This window comes from Fusarium graminearum, chromosome 1 (assembly GCF_000240135.3).
Source record: "Fusarium graminearum PH-1 chromosome 1, whole genome shotgun sequence".
In the NCBI taxonomy this organism is placed as follows: domain Eukaryota; kingdom Fungi; phylum Ascomycota; class Sordariomycetes; order Hypocreales; family Nectriaceae; genus Fusarium; species Fusarium graminearum.
Window position 1 is genome coordinate 4,921,947 of NC_026474.1, and position 18,219 is coordinate 4,940,165.

The window sequence follows — 18,219 nt, forward strand, 5'->3', positions numbered from 1 at the left end:
ATGCAAGCTGGATCTTGGCATTAACTGCGACAGGGACTGAAGCGTTGCAATGGTACGCTTTTGACTGTCCGGTAATCCGGTCAAGTTGACGGTATACTGTATCGTACTGTGCAGAGAAGTTACGATGCTTTGACAGTCTCTGAGGAAGCAATTTAGCGATGAGTTACTTTTGTGTCTTTTCAAGTCTCTTGATCGATGTTGATACCTGTTAAGAGACGGTAAGGTTGAGCCTCAGCGCTACTAAGGCAATGCTTGTGTCATTCCAAGCATTGGCAAGACGGGAAGGAACAGCACCTTTCACGAATATTTCCATATCACGTGTGAAGCCATAGCTTCCTTTTGTTCAGTCCCAGGAACAAAAACTTTACCCTGAACTGATACAAAGAAGATCCTTGAGAGTTTTGATTTTATTGAGAGCTATCTGGCTTGTTTTGTCAAAGGATCCTCCTCACTTGAAGAACCTCGGGTGCCATGACGTCGCATTCTCCACGCTCCAGCCTTCTCCAGGCCCCTCAATGTTTAGTTTACTTCCCCAACTCTCCACAGAGTTTGTACCAGAGCCTATGCGCTTCTCCACGATCGATGTTTACTGTAAGTGCGGAGGAAGATACTGTGCAACTAAATCATGATGATTCCACAGAGAAATAGTCGTTTGGTGAAGAGGACCAATTCGTTCGGCTATCCACTGCTCGTGTAGCTCTATAGAAACATTCCCCAGGCCCCATGACACCTGTTCGCTCTCAGGAATTCCCAAAACCTCTACCATGGTACAGGGATTATGGCCATGCCGATCACGGGTTTACAGAAGTGCGGACCGCGAGAGTCAGTACATACCTTACCATATGCACAGTACAGTCCTGCCCTTGGCCGATAGGTCCATTATAGACAGCCAAGACGGTCATGGATGTATGTATAACCAAGGTCCTTTTGAGAGACTAGCTTCGGTGTCTGACTCAGGTGGGGATACCATTAGAGGCCCAGTAGCAAGTTCTACATGACTCTGCAATACAACATGCGAACACCCTTGAGCTCTGTTTTCTTTATAAACCTAAGTGGCTCCTCCTTGGATGTCCATGTTCACGACATCAAATTCTTTCTTTTGTCCCTTAGTACAGAGTTCGGGCGTGAGGCTTCTGCTTTGATACCCCTTCACCATGTTTAAGAAGTACTTTGGCCTTCGAGGCCAGTCCCTCAACTATGCCATCAGTGCTATTGCGGGAACTGATTTTCTGCTCTTTGGTTATGGTGAGGTCAACCGCCGCGCTCATAGACAAGACAACGATTTGGATATGAGCTTTCCAATGAACCCGAACTAACAATTACTGTAGACCAAGGCGTCATGGGTGGTATCTTAACAATGGCTCCATTCATGGAACAGTTCCCCGACATGCACAGTGAGGATCCTAGCGTGTCTGCAGCTGTTCGAAAGAACCGCTCAAACTACCAAGGCATTGCCGTGTCCTCTTACAACTTGGGCTGTTTCTTTGGTGCTATTATCACCATATTTCTCGGAAACAAACTTGGCCGCAAAAGGATGATCATGCTTGGAACCACCATCATGGTAATTGGCGCCGCTCTTCAGGCCTCTGCATACTCTCTGGAACACTTTATCATCGGACGAATCATTACTGGCCTCGGTAATGGTGGTAACACTTCTACCGTCCCCATGTGGCAGTCAGAAACATGCTCTGCTCATAAACGTGGTAAACTGGTCATGATCGAAGGTGCTCTGATCACGCTTGGCATTACTATTTCATACTGGGTTGACTATGGCATGTACTTTGCGCAGGACACTTCTGCTTGCTGGCGATTCCCAATGGCTTTCCAAATCGTCTTTTGTCTCATCATTATGGCCTTTGTTATGAACCTTCCCGAATCTCCTCGCTGGCTTGTGCTTAAGGGTCGTGATGATGATGCAAAGGAAGTTATTGCTGCGATAGCTGATCAGGATGCCCAGAGCAAGTACGTCGACAATGAGTTCAGGGCCATGAAAGACACTACCACAGAGATGAGCAAAGGAGCGTTCTCGGACCTATTCTCTCGAAACGACAACAAGAACTTTCACCGTACTATCCTTGCCTTTGTCAATCAAATGTTCCAACAGGTAAAACAACGCCTCTCAGTGTTAGCTTAAAACATGCTAATTTTGAACAACAGATCTCTGGTATCAACCTAATCACTTACTATGCCGCTTCCATCTACTCTGGACTCGGCATGACAGGACACATGCCACTTCTCATGGCTGCTCTGAACGGTACCGAGTACTTTTTGGCCTCTCTTCCTGCAATCTGGCTGGTGGAGCGTGTCGGTCGCCGAAAACTCATGCTTTTTGGGGCAGCTGGACAATGTGCATCGATGGCTATCCTTGCCGGTGTAGGCTCTAGTGATGCGAGGGCATGCCAGATTGTGGGCATTGTGTTCTTGTTTGTCTTCAACTCGTTCTTCGCTGTTGGCTGGCTTGGAATGACATGGCTATACCCAGCTGAGATTACACCTCTGCGAATCCGTGCTCCTGCCAACGCTCTGTCAACGTCGAGCAACTGGATCTTTAACTGGTTGGTTGTCATGATCACTCCTCCAGCATTTAAGAATATCGGATCCAACACATATATCATATTCGCCATCATCAACGCCATCATGGTTCCCTCGGTTTACTTCTTCTTCCCTGAGACGGCATATAGATCATTAGAGGAGATGGATACTATATTCCAAAATGTGGATCATGGATTGAAGGGCGCTCTTGGCGTTGTTAAGCAGGCCAAGATCGAGCCCCGAAGATACGACAACAACGGAAACCTTCTGATTGCTGTCGAAGAAGTGGAAGAGAAGGCTCATGCCGAAAACCGAAGTGGACGTGGAAGCTCGAGTGGACAAAGCGGTGAGCATAACAATGTCGCCATGTTTACGTCGCACGATGAGGAAAATCAGCGCCATGAGACTTGAAGAGACATTATTGGTTGATGGCGGCCTTCTTTTGGAGAAGTTGTCATACTCTAAAATGGATGAAAGATGATGATGAGGCTGAGTGTAGAACCGGCATCATGCTTGATGCGCATATACCATAGATACCCGTTTCAATAGAAGTCTTGAAATTCGATTCGCCAATGTTGGGTTTTGTAACCTTGTATGCTCCGAGGGGTCTGTGTGCATGATAAAGGTAGTTTGGAGAGGTGATGATATACATGTTTCAACGAGCCATTGAAATCGCTTATTTACCAAAGCGATGCCTAATGCGTACTGGAAGAAAGAGTTGGCGGGCTGCTTCATGTATCACAAGCCAAATCTGAGACGTGTTTCAGCTCTGAATATGACCGGTAACAACTCTAACTTTAGCAGCTGTTACCCACTAAACAGCTTTACAGACTGACTCTATTGGCTCCTCTCGAGCTACCCCGCCATTGTTGACATGCTTGGGCTGTCACCTCCTCCCAGACTTGAAGCAACCACGGATCTAAGGGAAGACGGCATTGGGTATCAAAGAACACCAAAGCTACAGGGGCACTAAAGGCTGATTGATAAACTGTTAGCTTAGTAGCTTTATGAGTCCCTGCCTACCTATTTAACCTCTTTTTTATCACTTTTCTTTTTAGATTACTTATTTAGTGCTCTTGCATCTTTCCTCAACGGACCCTTTCAAACCCCACTTCAACATCCCACCCGCCACGACGTTACCTCACCTTTTACTTCCAACTCCCCTTCAACTTTCAAACTTCTTCAAAGTCTTTACACACCAAATCCTTCACAATGGTCGACCGTCCTAACAAGCCCTCGGCACTTGCCTCAACCCCCGCAGCTCCCCCTCAAGCTGTTGCCGACATTACCCACGACAACTCCCGCGTCAAGGCCGTTCTTCCCTCAGGCGAGAGTGTTGAGGTCCTCCTCCATGGTGCTACCGTAATCAGCTGGAAGGATGCTTCAGGAACCGAGAAGCTCTGGGTCAGCGAGACTGCTGCTCTCGATGGCAGTGCTCCCGTTCGAGGAGGTATTCCCATCGTCTTCCCTGTACGACCACATCCAAACCACAACCTCCCATTGCTATCTCTCTAATTCGAATCTCTGCAGGTTTTTGGTACCGCCCCCGACCACGAACCCGTAGCCAAGCTTCCCCAGCACGGATTTGCTCGCAACTCACGATGGGAGTTCCTTGGCAAGTCCACCAGCGAGGGCTCCAGCTCCAGCGTCAAGCTCGACTTTGGTCTGTCCTCTGAGAGCATCAGCGACGACTTCAAGGCTCTCTGGCCCTACAAGTTTGCTCTCATCTACAGTGTCTCTCTCGATAGCGAGAGTCTCAACACCTCAATCGTTATCACCAACGACGGCGATGCTGCGTTTGACTTCCAGACTCTTCTTCACACCTACTTCAAGATCAGCGTATGTTTATATCGTCCACATTGAATGAGCGTGACCTAACTATTTTAAGGATATCGCCTCCACAGAGGTAACTGGTCTTGAGGACTCTGTCTACTTATCCAAGGTCTCTGGCTCAGAAGCCACTCAATCCGGCGCCATCACTTTCTCTGGCGAGACCGACTCCGTGTACACCCCCGCCAACGGTCCCAAGCACCCCGTCGTCATCTCCGAGTCCGGCAGCCCCCGCTACCGCATCGTCCGCGACAACCTCGACCAGGTCGTTGTCTGGAACCCCTGGGTCGACAAGTCCGCCGGCATTAAGGACTTTTCTCCCAAGGACGGCTGGAAGAACATGCTGTGCGTTGAGCCCGGTTCCGTCAAGGGCTGGCAGAAGCTGGAAAAGGGCGATGCCTTTGAGGCGGCGCAAACCATCACACTGGCTTGATGGTGCGATAGCGCAAACAAGAGCGGTGGGGGAGCGATCAAATTCAAGATATGAAAGTTTTTATGTAACGGCAGCACAATAATTTCAGATGGACATGATATCAGTTTACATCTATTTTTTGACAACCGGATGAGGTACAGCAGTACCTAATGTTAAGTCCATATCTATGCTTAGAGCTCAGAGAGAAGCAAGCAATGCATTGGATAAATTAAAGAATATCAACAAATTGTGCTCAATCAACACTGTTCAGGAATGTAATTTCACTTAACTCACGTCCGAATTGTGTCATTTGTATTTTTGGTGCTCAACACCATATACGTGCTTTTCATTTTGTTCTTGTTGGATACCCATTTTCATCATCTCAATCTCATTCTCCTATTCATACCGCTTTTTCTTCTCTCGAGAAGTGATCAGCCACCAAGAATGCCAGCTCAAGAGCCTGCTTCTCGTTGAGTCTCGGGTCGCAGAAACTAGTGTAGTTCGTCGACAAATCATCCTCGCCCAAGTCCTCGCTACCACCCAAGCACTCTGTAACAGCATCACCAGTGAGCTCAAGGTGCATACCGCCAAGATTGCTGCCCTGCTCCTTATGGATGCGCAGTGTCTCTTGAAGCTCCCGGTAGATATCGCCGAAACGACGTGTCTTGATGCCTGTGGGTGTGGACAGCGTGTTGCCATGCATAGGGTCGCATTGCCAGACAACAGTGCGACGGTACTCTGAGTCTTCTACGGCACGGATGTGCGTGGGTAGAAGATCGCCCACTTTGGCGGCGCCGTAGCGTGTGATGAGAGTGATCTTGCCGGGCTCGCAAGATGGGTTCAGGGTGCGGAGAAGAGAGAGAAGGTCTGAGGCTGGTGTTGTAGGACCAACCTTGATGCCAATAGGGTTGGCGATGCCACGGAAGAACTCGACGTGGGCATGGTCAATCTGGCGTGTGCGATCGCCAATCCATATGAAGTGAGCAGAAGTGTCGTAGTATTCCTTCTTCTCGCCGTCGCTACCCGGAGGCGTGGGGCTCACAGTCCGGGTCGTAGGCTTATCAAGAAGACGAGTCAGAGGCTGCTCATAATCAAGCAAAAGACCCTCATGACTGGTGAAAAGCTCAACAGAGTCGAGCTCACCAGGTCGAGCGTTAATGACTTGGAGGAAGCGCAGTGTCTGCTGAATGCTCGAAGCAATAGCTGAGTACTTCTCCTTGAGCTCCGGGTCCCGCACATGGCCGAGGCCCCAGTCAAGCGGCCGGTGGAGATCAGCGATACCCGAGGCGAGAGCGGCACGGATGTAGTTCAGGGTCGCAGCAGAGTGGTGGTAGGCTTTAACGAGGCGGTTGGGGTCAATCTCACGATCCTCAAGACGGAAGCCGTTGATGATGTCGCCCTTGAAACTGGGGACTTCCTTTCCATCGACCATCTCAGTAGGACTCGATCGCGGCTTCGCATACTGTCCAGCCATTCGACCAATGCGCACAACTCGCTTGTTGGTTCCCCAGATGAGAACGACACTCATTTGAAGCAGCAGCTTGATCTTGCTCTCAATAGGACCCTGGCGGCAGTAGTCAAAGAGCTCTGCGCAGTCGCCGCCCTGGAGGAGAAAAGCGTTGCCTTGTGCGACATCGCGGAGGTGAGCCTTCAGAGCAATGATTTCATTGGGATGCACCAGAGGGGGGAGGTCGGAGAGTTCCTGGACTGCTTTGGCGAGAGGCTCTGGGTCAGGGTAGTTAGGCGACTGCTTCATGGGCTTTGAGCGCCAAGAGGAGGGACTCCAGGCGGCGGAGGAAGATGAAGCCATATTGAAAGCTGGTTTGTGTAAGAGAGTGCAAGCAATGAGATTCCAAATTCAACAGAGTAGAGCCACACAAAGTTGAGATGCTTAAACAACCAGACTGAGTCAATTCGGATCTCCTTTGATATTTTCAATTCAATTGAAAAAATGGTGGAGGAATTAAAAGGGTGTCGTTGTTGGAGAAATGAGTCACAGAGAACAAAGAAAGATGCTCAAGATGCGACTGACCCCGGAAAATGAGGTTGGACAATTAAACAAAGAAATGTGGCGTAACCGAATAAAAACTCCGTCATTTTCTTTCCACACATTGATTGGAGTTTTATTCTGTGGCGTCAACAACTTGGACGAATAATGCTCAAAGGGATAAATGGAAAGTGCACTACAGCCTGATCTGAACTTTAATAACACGTTTAATAATGCTTGATTGAGACTGAAAAGGGACAAAGGATGCCAGAAGGAGAATCGAACTATTGGTTTGTCTTTCTTACAGTACCTGCACATATACGAGTGGTCCCTAGTAGGTTAGTAGGTAGCTTTGAATGCCACACTCATGACAGGTCACGACAACAAGTTCATAGATTTCAACAAACAATGAAGTAAAATTCCATAGTCCGTCCGTAGTTTCCAGCATGTGAGCTTCCATCCATCATACCGACCTCGGGCTCTCTTATGTCCTCCACCTGGAACTGCCCCTCCAAACCCCACCATAGCTCTTTGCCTCCACTATAATTCCAACCACCTAAAGCCAAGCCAACCTAGCTACACCTTAGCCTCACTTCACCACCACATCACCAACCAACACAACAGAAACAAAATGACCGACGAAACCCCTTCTCAGACAGCAAAGTCCGCTGAGGACCGAAAAGCTGCTTCGGCCCTTGAGAACCTCGACGCTGCCGACTCCCCTTCGACACCACAAAACGTCGACGCCGACGCGGCTAACAAAGCCATCAAGAGCCTCGGCTCCAGCAAGGCCTCAGCCTCTGCTGCTTCCCACAAGAACGTCAAGGTCGATGCTGCTGACGTTGCTCTTCTCGTTGAGGAGCTCGAATTGCCTAAGCCAAAGGCTACCGAGCTGCTCAAGGGCAACGAGGGTGATGCTGTCAAGGCTATGAGGGCGTTTATCAAGGCTTAAGGACGATGCCACGACGAGGCGTCACAATTTCGTCTTTCTCCGCCAAGGGCTGGTGGGAAGGGGTGCGACAATTAGAATAAAAGGCATTCATGGCACTGGCGTTTAGCGAGCATGCCGCAAAGAGATTACCAACAATATGAGACACGACCAACATTCAAATCTAACAGTCTCGAGCCTTCTACAGTCACATAGACACGAGTCGGAAATGTTGTAGATCAATTACCCTAATGGATTCTCAAGTGTACCAGCTTCTACATATGCGTAGAGTAACCAGTCAATGCCATTCAACCAAACGCCTAATTGGAGGTCCTGCCTGTTCCCGTGGTATCCCCTCCCATGGCAAAACGAGTGATTGTTATCAGCCATGATGTATGCGTGCAATCTAATCTAATATGAGCCCACAAACTCCGGATCAAAACCTGTCCATATACTATTATGCCACCTTGACCATATCCAATCTATCACTTCCAGGTTCTCGCTAAAGGACTCCCGATCTTGGGGGCAAACTGCAGACTCTTTCGTCGTGCAGCCATGAGTCGCATGAGAACACCATCATCTTTGGTCTGGCTGAGGAGACCAGCACCCATCTCACGGATCGACTTCTTTGGGGGGCACGTTCGCATCAAGAGAGCATCCTTCGTGGGTGACTCGTCCAGGTCGTCATCGTCATCGTCATCGTCGTCAGCGGAAGCCGACTCGAGGTCGAGGTTTGCAGCGTATCGTGCGATTGCCTCTGGAGCAGGTGTCTTAGGGACAGGAGTGAGAATAGCTTCAGACCACTCAAAATCCTCCATATCCTCATCTTCGTCTTGCTCTGAGGGAGTGTACATCCATTGTGTACTCTGGCGACGGTTGCTAGGAGTAGAAGGGGTAGTACGAGAGCCTCCCTTGGTAGGGCTGGTGACGAGAGTGCCGTTCATGTTGGCCAGAGCCTTGGGCTCCATACTCTTACGGCGACGAGCTCCTCCGCGGGGGACGTTGCTCGTGTCAATCTTGTAGGGGCTTTCTTCAACCCAATCGTTCAAACGCTCGCAACTAGCACATGTTAGCTCTGGCCGTTAAAATGAAAGAATGTGTTGAACTTACTCAAGCACCCAACTAACTCCAACACACTGGACGACTCCGTTGCTTTCACGGACCTTCTCCAGTGTGCGTTTGCTGCCATCCTTGAAAACAACATGTGTGATTCCAACCTTGCTTGAAGTCATATCGTTTTCAGAACTGGTAGGGTTCCAGCTCCATGACTTCATGCACTTAGCGCCCATCTGAGTGAGCAGGTCCACAAAGATGCTGCTAGCATCAGCTCCTTCGCTGGTATATACATCAACAAAGACGACGGCACCACGAAGGATGGCGGGGTTCAGATCGCGACGGGGTGTTCGCGCAGGTGTTCCCAGTGAAGACCAAAGGTCTGACTTTGAGGGGGTGGCTGCAACAGGGGTGGAGGGGGCTGAGGGACTCTCAGGAATGGTAGCCGGCATGCTCTTCCTTCCTTTGGAAGAATATGGGATCGCAACACCGCTGCTTGTTGGTCCAGAGGGGCGCTTAGGAGCGACTCGCGAGGTGCTGAAACTACGCTTCTTGAGAGGCGTAGGGGAGGAGTCGTCCGCAGGCTTCAAAGGCACCTTAGTAGTAGTGTTGAAGGTCTTCATGACAGGGCGAACAGGGGTGGTGGGGACCATTGAGGAGGGCATCTCGTTTTCATCGCCATATTCCTGGCTAGCTTCAGACAGGGTGTCGTCAAACGCATCAGTGTTGACAACTTCCTCAAGGACATCAGACTCCATCAGGGACATCTCGTTGGCCTCCTGGGCCAGTTCAACGTCTTCCTCGGTAACATCCATGTCATCAAAATCGGGATCCATAATCTCTGCGATGTCATCCGTTTGTAAATCTTCCATGCCTGCTCGAACAGTCATCTCATCATCGAAGAAGTGAGTCGAAGCTGGCGAATCATTGGACTTGGGAGTCGCAGCACGTCCGGAAAGCACGCCAGCCTTCTTCTCTCCAGAAGTCAAAGGTGCCATCTTGACTGGAGTACTAGCCTTCCAAGAACCTAAGCGATCAGCAAGAGCGCTGAATCCGCCAATAGAGGCTCGGGAGGCCTTTGGCGTCTTACGACCAAATGGTGTTGGGGTGACAGGTACTGCGTTGGTGGGTGCAGAGCCCTCGTCATCTGATTCCGAATCCGTATCCTGGGGCTCCAGATCTTTTTCTCGAAGCTGGTACATAGGATTCTGTTCTTGCATGGGCGACTGGGTGGGAATTCTGTTCTCAATTTCAGTCTCTTGAGGACTGATGTCTGCCTCGACAACATCTTCATCGACGACCATGCTGTCCTCCTCATCTTCGGTAAGATCAGACGCCTCTGTAATTGGTTCGGTCTCAACAACAGCCTCCTCCTGAACATCCTCAACGGTCTCTGAGTCAGCCTGAGGCTCATCCACAGCATCCATCTCGTCTTGGGATTCATCGACAATACCCATATCCTTCTTCCAGGCGGGGTCGGCATAGCGGGGAAGGACAGCAGATAGACGACCGGGGAACTCCAAGTTTTCCAAAGGTTGGTTGAAGACGTCTTCCTCGACTGTGTCAAGATCCAACTCGGCTTGCTCCTCCGACATGAGCTTATCAGAAGGTCGGGTGGAGGGAGCACGACAAGGTGTACCCAGAACCAGAGGTTTCATGATTAGTGGTTCACCAAAAGCACCAACATCTCGGGGTCGAGGTTCTGTGACTGGCTTCAGTCCAGGCATGGCCCGCTTAGGTGGTGAAAGGAGAAGAGAAGCCTTCATTGCTGACTGGGATTGTTGAGGCTGTAGGGAAACTTCAAAGTTGAAACCCTTGATGGGTGACTGGGGTCGCTTAGCCGCAGACTGAAGTAGGGAGTTCCCGAAAGAAAACACATCGTCAGCCTGTGTATCGCCTTCCTGGGTCTTCTTCATAGTCGATCCAGGGAGAGCAATGTGACCAATACGGCGAGCTGGTGATCTTAATGTGTCCCTGTCGGGTGAAGCAGGTTGCCTCTTGGCAGGAGATCTCAATGCATGTGCGCCGAGGCTCGGAGGGTTGCTGATGCTTTCAGAAGCGCTTATTGACTCGGTTTGTTCTTCGGTTTGTTCTGGCTGGGGCTTGACCATGCTGGTAGGAGGCTTGATCGGGCTCTTCATCATAGGTTTGACAGGCGGCATATCACCAGCGAGTTCATCCTCGGATTCGTCGTCCTTCGAGACAGGTATCTGGGTAATCTTCTTAGGACTCAATGGTTTATTCTCTGTCGACTCAGCGGATCTTACCGCCGCTCTGGTTGTTCGACTTCCAGCTGCTCCTCCACGCTTGGCTGGCCGACCTCTAATTCCAGGTCGAGCAGGTTCCTTGGCCTCAGCCGCGGGCTCGATATTCTCCTTATCGGGTTCTTGAAACTTGACGGACTTTTTCAGAGCAGGCTTAGCCAGAGTTGTTGGCTTTGTGGTTGGTTTTGTGGTTGTGGTTGATGTTGTAGTGCGGGTGCGTATCGTGGCAGTCTTCTTGATAGGCGCTGGAGCAGGCGCCTCAATAGCGATTGCTTTCTTTGGCCGTCCTCGCGTAGGTTTGGCAGGGACAGTGGCGGTGGTAGTCGGTTTGGGAGCTTCAGTAGCAGTCTTTTTTATTATACGACCCCTAGGCCTTGCAGGCGCTTCAGGTTCAGCGTCGTGTTCTTCGACCTCCCCAGCTTTTCTTGGTCGACCACGCGTTCTCCTAACGACAGCAAATTCGCGTTGCTGCTCCTCATCTTTATCATCCTCGTCCGCTCTTGTCTTTCTCTTGGCAGCTGTGCTCTTGGTGCCCGCTGTTGCAGTGCTCCTTGCCCGTGCAGTAGCTGTGACAATCTTTGTAGTTTTCACGGAGGGCTCTGTTGCCTTGGCGGCGGCTCTGGCCCGTGTCATTCTCTTGGGTGGTGAATCCATGATTGTGGATTTTTGCTGTGTGTGTTGTATGGTTAGTATAAAGAAGAAGGGAGAAAAGAATTTATGCCAGGATCATCATGTACGATGAAATTGTTGATTTTGGGTTGGTCTCTGTTTCTGGTCGAAGGGTCTTATGTCTTTTGTCCGTGTTTGGTGGCGTTGCTGGGCAACGTCTCGTTTCAACCTGCATGGGTGCAGATCGCAGCTGCCAACCGCGAATGACCGCCCCGCAACCGGGACTATCCCTTGTCAATAACGCGTACTAGACATATGTTTTGCAGGGAAACGTGCTTCCAGATGAATATCGAATACTTTTTTTTATTTACCTGCAGCACGAATGGGATGTTTCACTTGGCTGCTGTGGTTCTATCCCATGTGATTCTGCACAAGAATCTCATATCAAGCATAGGCAAAAATTCACATCGAAATAAAGGTGAGCCAGGACAGCTCCTCTTTCAACAGTTACTTGACCAGTACTTCTCCAATTAGACAACAAAGACTACGAGACATGAAAAACGGAGAATGATGAGCACTGATCACCAATGAGAAAGCATGGAGCAAGCCGTTTAAACTCAATTGCATGCTCAAATGTGTGCACCACAAAACATGACCTCAAAGTTTTGCAGTGCGTAAAACAAACAGTCTGGGGACTAGTTTGAAATAGCGTAAACTGCCCCCGAAGTTTGCCTCTTGGACTCTCAGTAGTTTAAGTTTAATCCCGTCACTCTGAGTGATCAGAGCTGTAAAAGCCACATTCCCCAAACACCACTATCCAGCAAGCCAGGCTTAATGTACTGCCTCACCATAAGCAAACATGTACACCACCACTAAAATATCCTCAGCAAGACCCATCACTTGAAAATTTGCGTGCTTCCTTTTCAATCCTTATTTTTCATCGCGCCGAGATGACAGTGGACTGATAGGCTCGACAAGGTGGCACGGAAATAAATTGGCCGTTGGAACCAGAGACAACCCAGTTGTCATCTCCACTGTGGTATCCCAATTTCGCCTTAACACCAGGCTATATCGCCTCATATAATACCATTGAAACCCAAACCCTAAAAAATGCAGTGTCAAAATGCCAGGCATGCCGACAGCCACTGCTCGCTTGCAGAACCCGCAGAATAAGGGGGACGATCGCCCCGTCTTAACCATATCGCATAGGCTGTTGCCCTTGAGGTGCGCCTTGGGGAGGTCCCCATTGCTGCTGTGGTGGTCCTCCGCCGTTCGCCATGGCCTTTACATCGGGGCGATTCTCTAACGGTTGATGAAAGTTGCAGATTCGGCATGCGACATCGGTGTAGCCGGAGATGGACAAAGGAATGAGCGGCTGCAGTAGTTGTCAGCTGACCGTAAGGAAGAGTTAGAGAAATCACTCATACAATCCAGCAGAATGTAAACCAAGGATTGCTCTTCTGCACATGCGCAGCCATGTTACCACAGTGGTGACATTGGCATACCATGCCCTCATAGCCTGGTACTTCCTTGCGGAAAGTGTGCTCGCCGCACACGAAGAAGAAGAACATGGTTGAAGAGTTTTGTGAATGTGTAGTGTTTGCGATGAATGCGCTGCTGGTGGATATTTGTCTCAGTCAAGTACGACTTTATGTGTGTGTCGAAACGAAGTTGATCGTCGCTGGCCCAGGAGTTGAGGTGGCGCGTCGTCGTCGTTAATTAGGCGGCGCAGTTCTTGGCAAGCTTAAGTTGTAGTCACAGGTCGGTCAGGTGCCAGTGCAGTTAGTAAGTATATATACGAGTTATAGTTGTATCTATGCCGGTACTGAAAAGGATTCAGGAATATGTGAATGCGATATATCACAGTCAAAGGCATTTCCCCTAACTACTAAGAGTGGAAATGATGTGTTTGTACTGCTGAAGGTGACAAGTTAATGTTGATGTTGATAGAGTCAGGCACAGAAACAAGGTGATGACGAACGGTAGGGGCGCTTTCTTAGTGGAAGGGCTCCTACCGCACGGACCACAGCTTCTTACAACGGGACGGATCACTGTAGTTAGGTCATTCATGTATGAGGGAGGGAAGCTGCCAGGCTGGATGTAGGAATTGACATTCAACATAAGGTTACCGCATGGGATAAAACAAATATAAACAAAACACGTAGCATATCGTCCCAAAATATTACATCGACATATTACAATTGACAAATTGAGCTGGTGCTTGTAGACATGAGTTATCCGCCATGGCACTCTATACTTCGTGGGGAAACTTTAACAGGCTGAAGTAAAAAAAAAAGTCAGCTTCGACTCAGCATCACCAACATCATTTTTCGCATCGCCTACAACAACTGTCACAACCCTCGCGCAGTGGCTCTTTTCGCGCGAATCTCAGCATAAACTCCGAAGCCTCTCCAATACATATTCGAATTGTCCTCTATCAAACGTACGATGCTCTACTAGCCTGTAGCGTAAAACTTGAATCAATCTACAACAACTGCAACTGCACCGCCAGCCATGCTCTACGACCTCAACATCGCCTGGTCGCCCTCCACGACTGAGGAACAGCTTCTCCAGACCCTCACTCTATCTTCTTCTCTCGGATACTCAACCGTCGCTCTCAGCCACACACTCACGCTACCATTCCCCGCCAACCCTGTCGCACCATTCCCGTCGATTCCGTCATCGCCAACCTCAAAGCTTCCAAATGTCCTCCACCGCGCGACTCTTCCTCTCTCAGACCCTTCGGCCAATAATTACCGAATCCCCTCTCTCGCTTCCACATACGATATCATCGCCGCCCGTCCGCTCACGGACAAGGCCTTTCAAAACGCCTGCCTAACGCTCGACGTACCCATAATATCCGTCGACTTTACCAAGCACTTGGACTTCCACTTCAAACCGAAACCATGCATGGCGGCTGTCTCGCGGGGCGTTCGCTTTGAGGTCTGTTACAGCCAAGCTCTGACCGCCGATGCCCGAGGGCGCGCAAACTTCATCTCAAACGTCACAGGTCTCATCAGAGCCACACGTGGTAGAGGCATATTACTCAGCAGCGAGGCTAAGGATGCGCTCTCACTAAGAGCACCTGCGGATGTGGTCAATCTGCTGAGTGTATGGGGCCTGGGCAACGAAAAGGGCATGCAGGGTATTGGTGAGATACCGCGTTCCGTTGTTGTGAATGAGGGCATCAAGAGGAACGGCTTCAGGAGTGTTATCAATATCGTCCAAGTCGCCGAACAAGAAAAAGGGTTAAACGATAATGCGGACGACAAAAGCACAAAGAACGATGCTGAAAAGAAGAACAAAAACAAGGGGAAGAGCCAGAATCAGAATCAGAATCAAAAGCGCAAGAATGGCGAGGAGGATACTCAGCAACTCAGCAAACGACAGGCCAAGAAGATGAAGTTGGCTCAGAGAAATGCAACAGCAGAGAAGAAATGAGCATTTCAAAATATCAGCTCATCGATTACAGGAGTCATGGCATCAAGATACCCATACAATAGACAGATGCAAAATAAAAAACAACGATATACTCTGGAGACTTGCTCACATGTATTATAAGACTACCTAGCTACAATATTACGAGCACAAGTGCTCTTCTCTTCGAAAGAAACCCAGAGTCTACCCCAAACACTACATCATACAACCTCCAAATTCAACGCAACCCATTCAAATGCCACATTCTCTCAGGGAAGGCCCGTGGCACGAGCCTTGAGTGGCCCTGATCCTCCACCCAAGTTGCCCAAGTCGAGGACGCTGCTGAGTTTTGACGGGTCGGAGAGATCAATAGGAGCGCGAGTCTGCGATGGACCATTACCAGCGGTGGCTGTCGTGGGCCTGGTTCCGTCTAGGGCAGGGGCGGCGATAGCTCCCGTGGTGTCAGGTCCCATGTTGCCGAGTTCTATCGAAGGGGACATGGTAGGAGCGCCGCCTTCAGATTCCTCCTGGGTAGGAGTTGGTTCGGCAGTCGGCTCCGCTTGGCTGGAGGTGGCTTCAGCTGAAGGCTCTTCGACAGCTGTGGTGGAGGGCTTCGTAGGTTCTTCGATAGCGGTGGTGGTCGGTTGTGCGGTAGACTGTTCGATAGCAGTGGCAGAAGGCTGCGATACAGGCGCCTCGGTAGCGATAGTGGAAGGCTGTGCTACGGGCTCGTTGACAGTACTGGCAGAAGGTTGTGCCACGGGCTGCTCGGCAGCGCTGGTAGGAGGTGCTGGAACGGGCTGTTGGACAGGCTGTTCAGCGGGGCTGGTGGAAGGCCCGGCCGCAGGTGGTTCGAGAACACTGGTAGGGAGCTTGGGAGTGATGCTCATGGTTACGATGGGCCCAACAACGGCATACGGGTCTGATGCAAGTGTCGTCCTGGGCAGAGAGCTTGAGGGAATCGGGACCGTAGTGACGCCTGGTCCGGGAACTTGTCCAGCGGGAGCGCTGGGTTCCTGGGGAACCTGCACGGTGTGGATGATAGTAATAGCCTCCTTTATTGAGTTAGTACGTGGGTGTTTCGAGGATAATGCTATCAGACTTACAGGTCCTTCTCCAGGAACGGTTATAGTAACAGGAGCCTTTGACGAGTTAGTATCTGACTTCAATCCTAACGGAGGCAAAGGTCGAGAACTTACTGGTGCATCTCCAGGGATATGCACTGTCTCGGTGATGACATGGTTAACAGTGACAGGCTCGACCTGGATGATGGTGATAGGTTCCTTGATAGTGACAGCGGGCTATATATCAGTCAGCAGGCGAGTTCTGTCATGACTCGAACTTGAGCAAACTTACAAGAGGTGGCGCCACTTGGGTGACGATCTGAACGTCGACCTGAGTAACGTATTGAGTCTCAACCTGAACTTGGGTGACATATTGAGTCTCGTAGACAGTCACGGGCTCTGCGTTGATGGTAACGGTGACAGGTTCAGCAGCGACTGGAGCTACGGCCGCAGGAGTCTGCAAGATGGTCCTGAGTTGTGTCATAGTCACCCTTTCAGTGGTGGTTTCGGTGATATAAGACAGCCTCAGTCTAGAGACATGTTAGCAAGTGTTGATCCTCTGTTTTTTGAATTTCCGCAGACTTGCCCTTCAAACTTGGCAGCGTTGACAGCTCCATCGATCTCCTGCCTCTTCTTCATCCTCCCATGTCTTCCTGCGGCCTATTTTATTGTTACTATTGGCCTTTTGTCGTGTTTTAGTATAACTCGAGTACCTACCTGCGCAACATGGGCGGCAGTAAGCCAATACAACAACTTCATGATGCTTAATCCCAACTCTCTCCTAATAAAATATTGATTTCTGATTCGTGATTTGGTGTAAAACGAGCGGTATCACACAACAGTCCAGCCGTTGGTAAGAGATTTCTCTCGGTTTGTTTAGTAAATGAGCGACAGATTGTATAGAATCTGATGAATGGTGTACCGAGACGGTATTAAGAAAAGGTACCTTGACCAATTTTGTTGGTCAAGTTAAGAAATAATAGCTGCACAAGGCAGAACAAGAATTGAAGGCGTAACAGCGAACCAACCAGTGAAAGAGCGAGCGATTGATTGATTGACTGGACGTCACGAGAAAGAAACAACAAGAAGAACACAACGCATAGTAGAAACAGAATCAGATCAGAGGAGAAGGGACGAGAGGAGGGGGGGCAGCACAGTGGGATGATAGTAGTTTATTCGCTATAGGTAGTGTAATAACTGAGGAAGCTCAACGTGCCGCGTGCCGCCGCTCACACCGTTAGAGGCGAGGCATGGCAACATGCAACATGCAAAGGCTAGGTGACAATGCAAGGCACAGCCGTTTGAGCAGGGGCTCTTTCTGGTGCATTTCGATTCCAGAATCTGAGGCTCAAACGGAGACTGCGACGATTGAGGTTAGGATGTGCTAGGGGTCTAAGTGGGAAAGCTACTATGGAAACAGGGATCAGGGGTTAGAAAGTGGTTCCTGAGACGTTATAGCGACTATCCATACTCTGTAGGGAGCATAACATCCTCAAAGAGTGACGAGCCTTGCTAGTAGATAACTTTAATTCAAAGGTATAAGAAGGCGGAAGGTCAGCAACATCTTGGCAATTCAATAACTCATCTCACTCGATATCTTATACATACGTATATCCTAGAGCTTGGCAGGTCTGGACAAGTCGTTCTGCGGTATTCCTGTTAGCTAAAAAAAAAAAAAAAAAAAAGGAGGCTAATACGGGCACCATGGTTTGACAGGACTTGGCAAGGACAAGACAAGACAAGACGCACTCTTGTGAGTTTTATTAAGCGCTACTACTATTTCACCACCTGAAAAGGCCATCTTGGCAACCAAAGAGGCAGGCGAAAAGCACATGACGATCGGTCTATTCCTCTGGGCCATGGTCTTGAAATTGAAGAAAAAGATACGATTTTGAATTGGCCGAAATGTCAGGGGAAAAAGAAGAGGGCAGACAAAAAAGAACGCCCAGAATTCTCCGTCAATAGCGAGACGTAACTGAAGCACCCCTTGTTCATCCGAGGTTTCGGAAGGGGCCGACTCCGCTCCTTTAAGTGTCTCGACCGATGCGCCAAGACCTTTGAGTCTCTGTCTTTTGATTAGCAATTCAGGTGATTTAATAAATGTCACTGTTTCGGATTGACAA

The 18,219-nt window shown here is 49.6% G+C and overlaps 9 protein-coding genes across 9 annotated transcripts; 5 read left to right on the forward strand and 4 right to left on the reverse strand.

Annotated features, from left to right (window-relative positions):
- Positions 1 to 1,154: 1,154 nt before the first annotated feature.
- Positions 1,155 to 2,943, forward strand: FGSG_01484 (uncharacterized protein; the record flags this gene model as incomplete). Its single annotated transcript, XM_011318991.1, has 3 exons — positions 1,155 to 1,245; positions 1,329 to 2,104; positions 2,158 to 2,943. The coding sequence occupies 3 exons, from the start codon at positions 1,155 to 1,157 to the stop codon at positions 2,941 to 2,943; spliced, it is 1,653 nt and encodes a 550-aa protein (XP_011317293.1).
- An 801-nt stretch (positions 2,944 to 3,744) lies between these two features.
- Positions 3,745 to 4,795, forward strand: FGSG_01485 (uncharacterized protein; the record flags this gene model as incomplete). Its single annotated transcript, XM_011318992.1, has 3 exons — positions 3,745 to 4,002; positions 4,063 to 4,371; positions 4,421 to 4,795. 3 exons carry the CDS (start codon positions 3,745 to 3,747, stop codon positions 4,793 to 4,795), a joined length of 942 nt encoding a protein of 313 aa, XP_011317294.1.
- A 379-nt stretch (positions 4,796 to 5,174) lies between these two features.
- On the reverse strand, positions 5,175 to 6,584 carry FGSG_01486 (phospho-2-dehydro-3-deoxyheptonate aldolase; the record flags this gene model as incomplete). The annotated part of the gene is made up of 1 exon (XM_011318993.1): positions 5,175 to 6,584. One exon carries the CDS (start codon positions 6,582 to 6,584, stop codon positions 5,175 to 5,177), a length of 1,410 nt encoding a protein of 469 aa, XP_011317295.1.
- Positions 6,585 to 7,392: 808 nt separating this feature from the next.
- Positions 7,393 to 7,935, forward strand: FGSG_01487 (uncharacterized protein; the record flags this gene model as incomplete). Its single annotated transcript, XM_011318994.1, has 1 exon — positions 7,393 to 7,935. One exon carries the CDS (start codon positions 7,393 to 7,395, stop codon positions 7,711 to 7,713), a length of 321 nt encoding a protein of 106 aa, XP_011317296.1. The 3' UTR covers positions 7,714 to 7,935.
- A 239-nt stretch (positions 7,936 to 8,174) lies between these two features.
- FGSG_01488 (uncharacterized protein) lies at positions 8,175 to 11,660 on the reverse strand (the record flags this gene model as incomplete). Its single annotated transcript, XM_011318995.1, has 2 exons — positions 8,175 to 8,748; positions 8,800 to 11,660. 2 exons carry the CDS (start codon positions 11,658 to 11,660, stop codon positions 8,175 to 8,177), a joined length of 3,435 nt encoding a protein of 1,144 aa, XP_011317297.1.
- Positions 11,661 to 12,807: 1,147 nt separating this feature from the next.
- On the reverse strand, positions 12,808 to 13,186 carry FGSG_01489 (uncharacterized protein; the record flags this gene model as incomplete). Its single annotated transcript, XM_011318996.1, has 2 exons — positions 12,808 to 12,990; positions 13,043 to 13,186. 2 exons carry the CDS (start codon positions 13,184 to 13,186, stop codon positions 12,808 to 12,810), a joined length of 327 nt encoding a protein of 108 aa, XP_011317298.1.
- Positions 13,187 to 14,129: 943 nt separating this feature from the next.
- On the forward strand, positions 14,130 to 15,056 carry FGSG_01490 (uncharacterized protein; the record flags this gene model as incomplete). The annotated part of the gene is made up of 1 exon (XM_011318997.1): positions 14,130 to 15,056. The coding sequence occupies one exon, from the start codon at positions 14,130 to 14,132 to the stop codon at positions 15,054 to 15,056; it is 927 nt and encodes a 308-aa protein (XP_011317299.1).
- A 245-nt stretch (positions 15,057 to 15,301) lies between these two features.
- FGSG_01491 (uncharacterized protein) lies at positions 15,302 to 16,735 on the reverse strand (the record flags this gene model as incomplete). The annotated part of the gene is made up of 5 exons (XM_011318998.1): positions 15,302 to 16,087; positions 16,139 to 16,174; positions 16,232 to 16,333; positions 16,389 to 16,626; positions 16,692 to 16,735. The coding sequence occupies 5 exons, from the start codon at positions 16,733 to 16,735 to the stop codon at positions 15,302 to 15,304; spliced, it is 1,206 nt and encodes a 401-aa protein (XP_011317300.1).
- A 626-nt stretch (positions 16,736 to 17,361) lies between these two features.
- On the forward strand, positions 17,362 to 18,071 carry FGSG_01492 (uncharacterized protein; the record flags this gene model as incomplete). Its single annotated transcript, XM_011318999.1, has 3 exons — positions 17,362 to 17,469; positions 17,813 to 17,849; positions 17,893 to 18,071. 3 exons carry the CDS (start codon positions 17,362 to 17,364, stop codon positions 18,069 to 18,071), a joined length of 324 nt encoding a protein of 107 aa, XP_011317301.1.
- Positions 18,072 to 18,219: the final 148 nt, after the last annotated feature.